The 10258-nt window shown below is 30.3% G+C and overlaps 1 protein-coding gene across 1 annotated transcript; it reads right to left on the bottom strand.

Moving 5' to 3' along the window:
• Window positions 1–1309: 1309 nt before the first annotated feature.
• On the bottom strand, window positions 1310–9439 carry LOC106773811 (3-hydroxyisobutyryl-CoA hydrolase-like protein 1, mitochondrial). Its single transcript, XM_014660565.2, has 14 exons — window positions 9286–9439; window positions 9120–9200; window positions 8813–8881; window positions 8014–8077; window positions 7315–7394; window positions 6316–6399; window positions 5819–5903; window positions 3715–3800; window positions 3493–3614; window positions 3129–3189; window positions 2840–2938; window positions 2395–2496; window positions 2274–2315; window positions 1310–1661 (listed from the first exon to the last, which is right to left on the bottom strand). Exons 1-14 carry the CDS (start codon window positions 9385–9387, stop codon window positions 1542–1544), a joined length of 1197 nt encoding a protein of 398 aa, XP_014516051.1. The 5' UTR covers window positions 9388–9439; the 3' UTR covers window positions 1310–1541.
• Window positions 9440–10258: the final 819 nt, after the last annotated feature.

The following is a 10258-nucleotide window of genomic DNA, read 5'->3' as shown; positions in this document are numbered from 1 at the left end:
TATATATATATATATATAATATTTAACATTTTTTCCTTTTCCATGTTCATGTTCTGACTAATAAATATGTGGTGAAAGGTGTCATTCTTCAAATATTGGTATTAAGTTAGAATTTAATTAATGTATGTATAAATATTAATTAAACATTTTACACAATCTGATTAATAAAGTATTTGTTGAAAAGTCTCATTTTCCATGTGTTGCTTTGTTAAACAATTTTATTTGATGGAGGTTGATTTTTTAAGTTGAAATCTAATTAATATATATTGCAAATATTAACTAAATGTTTAATTTTGTTTCATTACATGTTCATGTTAATTTTGACTAATTAAATATTTGTCGGAAAGTCTCCTGAATATTTCACTTTATTTTATTACATGTTCATCATCGTGATTCTGATTAATGAAATATTTGTTGAAAAGTCTCACGAAACCACTCTATTTAATGGAAGTTGGTTTTATAAGTTGAAATCTAATATACTATTCCTATTAATAAAATTTCTCATCAATATTTACATTTATCATCTTAGACCATTTATTTTCTCACCACTTTCTAAATTGTCTTGCTATCACCTTTAGTGTATGATGCAATTGCAATAACAAGTAAATAGAAATTATACATGCTTTTCTATAATAAGAAATCAAAGGATTTAGTAGGATAGCATACTATGATATTTTAATTAACATCTTTGGAATTTTTCTTGACAACTCTATCTTTTATTTATTTCCTTATACAAGGAATATCTTTTAATCTAAATGGCTTCACATTGTGAATGCATCAACCTTCCTGTATTATGCCAGATTTACACGAAAACCTTGTCAACGGACCAAATTCACGTGTATATATTATATATACATGGTTTTCTTTCTATTGTAAATATTATTTTTTTTATTTCTATTTTTAAATTATACTCCAATCATAAATCATGGAAAGCTTGTAATAAATGTTAAAAATGAAATTCCATAAACCATATCTTGAAGTCAAAATTTGTTACCATGTAAGGTAACTTGAGTCAATCCAATTTGAATTTCTGAAGAATATCAGTAAAAAAAGCTTCAACCTTAGAGATGAGTTAAGGTTTAACTCAAGATAAATGGCTTCTTCTAAAATGTGAATTGATCTCACATCTATAATCTTTTCAATCTGTCTTAGAATATATTATTTTTCCAATAATTCTTCCTTTTGTCATAGGGTGAAGTCATCCTAAATCAATTATAGATATGACTAAACCATAATATATAAAATATAAACTTGATTTTACAAATTGACTATTGATTGATTTTGTGAAATTGATTTAAAAAAGTTCCACTAAAAGTATAACTAAATCATAATATATAAAATGTAAATCTCATTTTACAAACTGATGTGATGAAGTTGAGGTAACAAAATTCATATTATTGTAGTAAACCATTGGAAACTACCATCATAATCAAAAGGTATAAGCTTGACCATAGCCTTGGCAAAATATCAAATGTGTTGCAACCGAAATGGCGAAATTAGGTGTTGATGTTATGTATATGGAGATGTTCAAGGGAAACAAACTATAGAAATGCTTCACGACTTTTTGTGGGCAGCTCTAGATCAGGTTCAGAATCACTCAAAGGTAAGAAGTACTGATCCACCATGTCTTGAGACACCTTTTCTAAGGTTGGAGGATCCCACTGCATAGGAATTTCATATGCAGATTTATACCATAAACATGAAAATTAAACCATTCACGTCATTTTCTAGTTAATCACATGAATTTCATATCTGAAAAGATAATTAGTAATATGACAGTCATTGTAAACAGATGGCATATTGTCAATCTGGAAAAATTATAATTTCACTAAGAGGTAAAACATCATTCGGATACAAGAAATGTAGTCTCATGTTGGCTCCTCAAAGTAAGAAAATAAAATTAAAACATTGAGATGCAATATATCAATCACTTCAGTACAAAATTGAAAAGTAAGAAAAAAGATACTTTTGTCTGTCCTAAATTGATTGCAATTTTAGCCTTTTGAGTAATGCACATTTATTGAGAGTAAAGTTTTAATAAGTGATATATTTAATATTATTCTTAATTTGTGTGGTTTGAACTGCAGTAAATTATAAGGGTAAATGATATTAAAGTTCAAAGACTAGAGTGACAGTAAGAAGAAACATGTTTGACATCTCACAGACTTCCTTGAATTTCATTAGTTTTAGGGACAAACAAGACAGTGTTTTATGTTTTCAAAGACCAAAATGGTGTTTTATCCTTTCAATAAGATTATACAAACAGTAAGTACCTTTGGTGCAAAGTCCTTGTCCACCACGCGTGCCCTTACTCCCTAAAATGAGTTCAAATTAACTCTGGTATTTAAGCAGAATAAGTTTCTTTCTATGTGCAGAGATTAAAAATAGTTATACCTCACAGAAATCTCCAGATATTTTCCCATGTATTGCTTGTAAAGTCATACGGTACTCACGCAGCAAACATTGATCAAGAGTCTGAAATGTACCTTCTCTTATCTGCATCAATTACATGGTTAGAATAATTTATATTATCTTCTAAGCAACTTTGTAAAGATTGTTCTTCATTGTAACTATATGTCATTTTGAGTCTAGGGGTGAGCTTCAATTTGTTTCTTTGACTCTCTCTTTGTACTTTTGCTAAGATACACATCTCTCTGCCTCTCTCAGTATGTGTGTGTGTGTGTATGAATGTGAAGAGAGAACTAAGTGAGATCTCTCAAGTACCTTTTCTTGTATATTCTTTCTCAAGTAGATGATGAAGTACACTATAAATGTGATTTCTTATAAGAGCAAAGAAATTAGGAATTGTTTAGACTTTAGACATGTCAAAGGAACTCACAGATCTCAAGGCAACCTTCAAGCTCAATGGAGAGGCTTCTTTGAGTCTATTTAGGGTAGAAATACACCAAGCATCTTTTGTTTCACTTGCTGCATTTTCCTAAGAGAAATTTAAGAATAGTGTTAAAAAGAATAGTGTTTCACCAAGCATCTTAACGAGGATTGTTTTTCTCTAAGAGATAAATTTAGAATAAATTACAATGTAACCATGTAAAGAACAATGGATTTTCATAATAAAGGATAGTGTTAAAAAGAAGACTCTGAAATATAAAGAAAGATGTGTTTCTCACCATAGCATCAACAATCTCTTCAACCGAGTCATGGCAAAAGCATTTATCTAGAATTTCAATCCTAAGAAAATGAAAAGTAGAAATAAGGGTTATAATATATTATAAGACAAAATATGAGAGACAAGGAAAATATGTTTTAGGCTAAAACATATTTTCATCAGACTAATCCCTTATCTTCTTGTTGGCCTTCAGCTAATGGATGATTTAACTTTTAGAGGGAATGAAGGGTAATTCCAAGACAGTGTACTTTTCAGTTTCTTTTTTCTTTTTATACGGAAGTCATTGTCATTCTCTCTGTTTTTTTAATTATTTCTTTTTTATCCAAATAAAATAAACCCTAGGCAGAATGTAAGGTAGGTCAAACCTTTGTAGTACGCTACTGCTGTCTGGATGTACAAGGTCCCCATAGTGTTCTAAAGTGGCTTCAATGACAGATGGGTCATCAGTAACTAATTTCCCCAGCTGTTCTTCAATTAAAGGAAGCCTCTACAGAATAGGACAAGCCAAGCAAAAAATTTGACTTTTAGAATCTGAACACTCTGAAAATTAAAGTATATCAAGCAAGAAATGTTTAGCAGAACCAAACTGCACTTAATGAATAGTGTGTAGCAAGCCCGCAAGTAACCATCTCTACTCCGTTCAGCTTTTCTCCTGTCAGAGCCAAGTACTCTCCTGCATAGAATAACAATCTTTGAAACAAAGAGAGCCAAGATAGAGGAAGTTCATCAAACATAATTTCACTTTATGACTAAATCTGAATATTCTGAACCCATGAATTTCCCTCAAACATTTTTTAGGAAAATAGGATGGTTAGCCTCTTTAACAACCTCATCAATCAATTATTTGCGATGTTTATATACTAGATGTAATGAATAAGCCTACAGAAAAACATTGGTGTATAACTTTTGAAATCAATGGGAGTAAAAATAACAATAAGACCTCAGAGAACTAATGTTCATATTACATTTTATGCATCGTTCGAGATTCCATTTCCAATATCAATAAGAAGAAACTACACTTTGAAGGATGGACAAAGTCATTGCATAACTACAAGTTTTGTCATAAAATTCGGGTGTCAAATGATTCATCCGATTCACACGGGTTGGCTCACTACGGTTTGAACTAAAAGAGAGTTAGTTGAACCCAACTCACTTTTTGGCAAATCAGAAATTTTGTAACCTGACTTGAACCACAAGTTGGTGACTTAGTAAGTTGACTCACATAAGAACTATTCGTTCTTCCAATTTATTTAATATTTATTAGAGTATAATCAAAGTGGAATGACTCAATTCATTTTTTATAGCAATACAATCAAAATATTCACCTATTTCACCAAACAATTATGTAAAGATAGTGGTTGAAAATTAAAATGCCAACCTATATAACCTAGCAAACAAATAAATTAAACATCCAAACTAACATTATTGAACAATATTCTAGTATTTAAAAAGATCAAATTGTCAACATATATAATTAGAAATAGTAAATAATTATAATAAAAAACTTACAAAAAAAATGGTAAAAAACTAATAAAAGAAGGTTGTTGGTGGCTTACATGTCAACCCACCTTCAACCTAGCTGGAACCTATTTAACCTGCCGGTTAAATAAGTTGAGCTCAGTTCAACCTAATTTAAAAAAAAAAAAAAAAAAAAAAAAAAAAAAAAAAAACAGAAATTTTCCAACCTAATCCGGCTTGAACATGTGGGGAACTAGGTTGACTCATGGATTAGAACCTATTTTGACATCTCTATCATAAAATCAAGGTTCCACCATAACTAAGACCGACCTTAAGCCCTATCCACGGTCATCCTTGATTGTAGCCCCTTTGTAGGAAAAAGAACTACTACCGGAGAGAACATAAGTCCAAAGTTGGGCAAGGAAAAGGTATCCACGAAAGGAGAAAAGGCAAACAATGAATAAAGGAAACTAGGAACGTAAAAAGGCAGTCCAATCCCTCTGCATAATGGAGAAGGCTAAACTCAACCTTAGGCCTTGGAGAAACCACCAGAGAGAGGCTAAACCATACCCTATCACAACAAAATTAAGGCCAATGAGACACCTTTAAATAAGCACATAATCTGCTCCAGACAAATACACCAGAGAATGGCAAAGGAAGCATGCTATCCTAGTTTAAATGTCAAGACTCATCGTTTTGCACAGATTCTACTACAAAGAGAAGTGATGGGCTTGAGACTGTAACTAAGCTCAATAATACTGAAATTTCTATTAAGAACTATAGTGGTTATCCCGGTTCAAAAACAAAGCCAATAACTACCATGGATCACCAATAATGGACCTAATTACCCTTCAGTCTTCACAATGCCAAATATTATCAACTCTGGGATGAAGCAACAGTAAAAAATCTCTAATATATACTTCTCAATTCTCTAAAATTCTTATTCTACCAAATTGTAACAAGACTAACTAAACAAATCTTTATGAAAGAGAAGCTTAAATTTGACCAAGAGAACCACATTGTTCCGAAATAACCAAATTTTAATAAACGGGCCTTGTCTAATTTTCAGAACTTTCTACTGTCCCTTTCCCCAAGTTCATAATACCTGTGTACGAGTACAACGTTATATTACCATCAGAATTATTTACAATTGGAATTATTTAGAATCTACAATTCCAAGTAGAGGGATTTTGTTTAACTTAGAGTAGGTGAGGCATGTACGCATGACCATACCTAAATGACCAGGTAAATGTGAAAGGTAAAAAGATGCTGCAGCATCCGGGTGGAATCCAATATGAACTTCAGGGGTAGCAAAAATCTGCAAAATGGGGACAAGTTATAATAAAACTAAGCATATGCATCCAAGGTTTTATATGCACAAATGTGCCAAATGAAGACAAACTTTTAGAAAATTAAAATTATCACATTTGTAATGTATACACTGGGCACAAACTACATAGCAAAAATATCCCATGTCTCCAAATACTCACCTAAACCATTCAATAAGAGTATCATTATTTATAGACCCAATTAGTATCTAATTGACTAGGACAAGTGACCCAAATTAAAAAACAAAAAGTTCTCAAACTAAAATAGAAAAGGAAATCCCAATTCACAAGTCCTACCATCCAAATACCAAATCCATCAATCGTAAATACAAGAATAATATATATAATCTCACACCATCAAAATTGTCAAAAATGAGATCAATGCAGAGATAGATTTCATACAGTTTTGTCTGTTGCAACACGGAATGTCCCAGGGATTGAAACCCCAGCCCCACCACCCATGGTAATGCCATTTAGAAGTGCCACCTGCATGAAGTTCATTATTGCATAACTTCTGTGTATATGGTGACTGAGTAGATAACATAAAAATTCTTTTTTATCCAGCATACTTGCTGCCATGTGATGAAAGGATATGGCTTCTCTGTAAACTCTATTTTAAAAAATGCACATCTGAGGGAAATGTTGTATCCAATAATTCTGTTGATAAATTATAAAATAGAATCATTGATAATTAATCTTTCATCATAGAATATTAAGCTACATAGTAGAAGCGCATATATTAACTAAACATGTAATGTAACTTAATCACTTGCATCGCATCATTTAACCACTTTTGCAGAAAAGATGTATAATTATAACATATGATAGTATTGTACCATGTAGTTATATGTCACTAAAATAAAATATTAAAATTATTAAAATTCACATAAAAGTTGAAGTATAACCAATGTATCAAGTTGCTAATTTATACTTCTTCCACAACATACCCAAATTTAGTTAGAAGCCAAATTTTGAATAAAGCTATGATCATGTATTAACACAATGAGAAACAATAGATGGTCTGATATTCTTAAAATTATAGAAATTTGTCTTCTCACAACTAGCTACCATAATACGGCTTCTACTTTATTTTACTATATACATTTGGTGTTATTTTACCATGTAAGCATGTGTTTTTTGACACTGCCTTCCAATTGGCCTGCACAGCATTACTAATTGCAGTTCTATGAATTTTTATAGGTATGGGATCATATATTTCATGGACATAAAATCATATTCAACTGTTTAAAAACATCAGTATTTCAATGGTTACAAATCAGCACTTAAACAACAATTGTATCATGAGTATGACTTACTATTCATACAAAACAGAACACATGAGCAAATTACACATGTCAAACAAAGACAGCATCGATAACATATCAGCCTCCAAATACTCACATGTGGCTTCAAATATGTACCTATCAGGTACATAAAACTATAGGCTGTTCTGAAAAATTCTTTACACGCTTCCATGTTTCCTGCATAAATTGTAAGAAAAAAAAATCAAAATAGCTGTATAAAAAACAAAAGAAAAGTAAATAGCTAAAATGCATTAGAAAAAAGATCATTACATGATGCAACCTACACTTTCTCGTACACTTCTTAAGCAGCCAAAAGATCAAATACCAAAACTCTTTGGAGTTGGATGTTTGTCAAAAATTGTAAAATTAAAAACATTAAACAGATAATTCAAGTCGTATCATCTCCAAGTTAGTATTGAATATTGATACTTCACAAGGCCATTATATCTGGAAACCCTCAAAATGGTCAGTGTTTTGAAAATTTCTAATTCTAGGAATTAAGCATGAACTCGAAGAACATAGAGAAAAGGTGAAATCTTATGGAAGAAAAGTCCCGAATGGTTGTATTGAGATTTCTAAGGAATTTACAGAAGTCTTTATTACAAGAGATGAATTGAATATGGATCAATTAGTTAACTTGCTACATGTAGCTAACTAACTAACCAAAAATAATCTTATTTCATACCAGTCAGCAAATAAACAAACCTTTCAGAACCTCAAAACTAGTACAACTGAATAAGGATCTAAGGAGAAATTTTCTGTCCAGATCTAGATAAAAAGAAATCTTGATATTTACCTTTGTTTATAAAATGGTAAAGCGCAACAATATCTCCACCAGCTGCAAAAGCTCGGCCACTGCCCTTAAGAAAATTGAAAATATCATGTAAGTATAACATCATTAGACATGCTTGAGGGCAAGATCATTGCTAGAATTGAAAGTGCAATGTGGATAAAAGGGCAAAATATAATAGAAAAAGAATTCAATTGGAATACACTAAGGTCTTTTACACTGTTATCCAATCAAAGGCTGTCATATAATTGATTAATAATTTTGGTAATAATAAATGTAAAATTTATTTCTAAGGTAATTAGCATTTTCTTTTTATTTCTCATATGCATCCCCATACAGATACCATCCTCTTTAAGACATTGATAAGCATTATTACAGAATGTGGACACCTCTCTTAAAAAGAAGATTTAAATCTAACTCAATCTTACAAAATCAATTTGTAACTTGAGATTTGCACCTATTTATAAACTACAACTTAGTCATATCTTTAGTCAATGAGATCCCCAATACACTCCCTCAATCATATGAAACATGAAACTAAATGTTTATTGATGGTCCAACCTTATAAGGATAGGTTTTGATACCACCTTAAAAAGCATATTTAAACCTAATTTAATTTTACAAAATTGACTTGTAAGGTAAGATTTCCGTCTAGTTATATATATTACAATTTGACCATGTTTTTAGTGGATATGAGACCTCTACCAACCTCTTTCAAACTGGGATTGAATTTGCCACCTTTTAGCTGGTTAACCATGTAAAAAACACTAGACAGATAGTACATCAAAGAAAAAATAGAGATTACCTTCATCATCACAAATCCAATATCAGGGTTATCTTCCCAGCTCCTATAAAATTTATGCAGCGTGGCCAGCTGAGAAAACCACAATCATAACCCAAAAGCATGTTACCACTTAGGTAGTGTGCAATCACAACAAAATCATACATAATAGTTCTTGGAAGTTTAAAAGCAAAAGGGTCACAAGAAAACGCCGGAATCATCAAATTGGGAGCCAAATTTACGGGCTTTTAGTGACCCTATTTTGTTCTTCACAAAAAGGAAAATGAAACTAACAATCAACCTGAAGCAATGAGAAGAAAAGGAAAGATACCATGTTGGTGTTGAGAGCATTGAGAGCAGAGGGTCTATTGAGAATGGCCATTCTGGAGCATCCATTTCCTTCGACCAAAACCTGCGACATTGTGATTTGTGAAAAACAGAGATTCAATAACATAGTACAGTAAAACGAGGAAAAGAAGAGAAGGAAATAACATGACCTGACTGTGATTGGGGTTGTCGAGAATGACGTGTTGAGAAGAAGAGAAGCTTCGGTATGTATTAAGGCTAAGCTTTGCCTTTGTGAAGAACCTCTGCATCATCTTCTTCCTCTTCTTCTTTTCTGCACTTCACTCTAATAAGCTCAATTCAACTACTTCTCCTTTCTCATAATAATAATAATAATAATAATGTATTTTTGGAATATATTTGCTATGTTAAAAAAACTATTAAATTTTTTTAATAAGAATATACATTTAAAATATTTTTTTAAATATAATACAAGTTTAGAAAAATTCTACCTACCTTGTCGGAAAACTTTTAAAATAATATTTATGCCCCTTAATTTTAAATATATGCTCATCTAAAATAAAACTTACACCTTTTATTTTATTTATATTTACACTTATATAAAGCTATATGAAAATATAATAAGTTAATAAGTTCATTCATATGTTTTATAATTGTTTAAATCATATCAAATACTATAGAATCATGATACAGTTATTTATTTAATTTACATGGTTCTCATTTGTTCCATTATTTTAATGATACTCTTTTAATTTTGTTACAGTGTAAAAATGTTAACGACTAATACTTTAATAATTTTTTATTTATATTTTAAATTTTATATCATTCGTACAAGGCTCATATATTAAAGGTTAACATGACCATGTTATTATTTAATTTTTATATCAAAACAATATTTCTCAAAAACATATAAATTCTTTAAATTAAATTTATAATTAAGTTCTAAGAATTATTTATTTTTATTTAATAATTAAAATATATATAAAAAATATATATTTAGTAATTATAAAAAAAATTAGTATAAATCTTATTAAAATTAATTTAATTTTATTATATTTTGGTTAAACTTCATAATTGTTTTGTGTATGGGATTTTATCATAATAATATATTATGTAATACTTTATTAAATGATTTAAATTTTCTTTTTTAAAAAATTAATAAAA

This window comes from Vigna radiata, chromosome 9 (assembly GCF_000741045.1).
Source record: "Vigna radiata var. radiata cultivar VC1973A chromosome 9, Vradiata_ver6, whole genome shotgun sequence".
NCBI classification, from domain to species: Eukaryota; Viridiplantae; Streptophyta; class Magnoliopsida; order Fabales; family Fabaceae; genus Vigna; species Vigna radiata.
The sequence above is the reverse complement of the archived record's forward strand: the minus strand, read 5'-3'. Positions and strand labels throughout refer to the sequence as shown.

Coding starts and splice junctions, on each gene's coding strand:
- LOC106773811 (XM_014660565.2), bottom strand. CDS start 9,387: ATGATGCAGAGGTTCTTCACAAAGGCAAAGCTTAGCCTTAATACATAC. Junction 6,400..7,314: donor GTACATATTTGAAGCCACAT/GTGAGTATTTGG, acceptor AACTTCATGCAG/GTGGCACTTCTAAATGGCAT. Junction 3,615..3,714: donor CACACTATTCATTAAGTGCA/GTTTGGTTCTGC, acceptor CCTATTCTGTAG/AGGCTTCCTTTAATTGAAGA.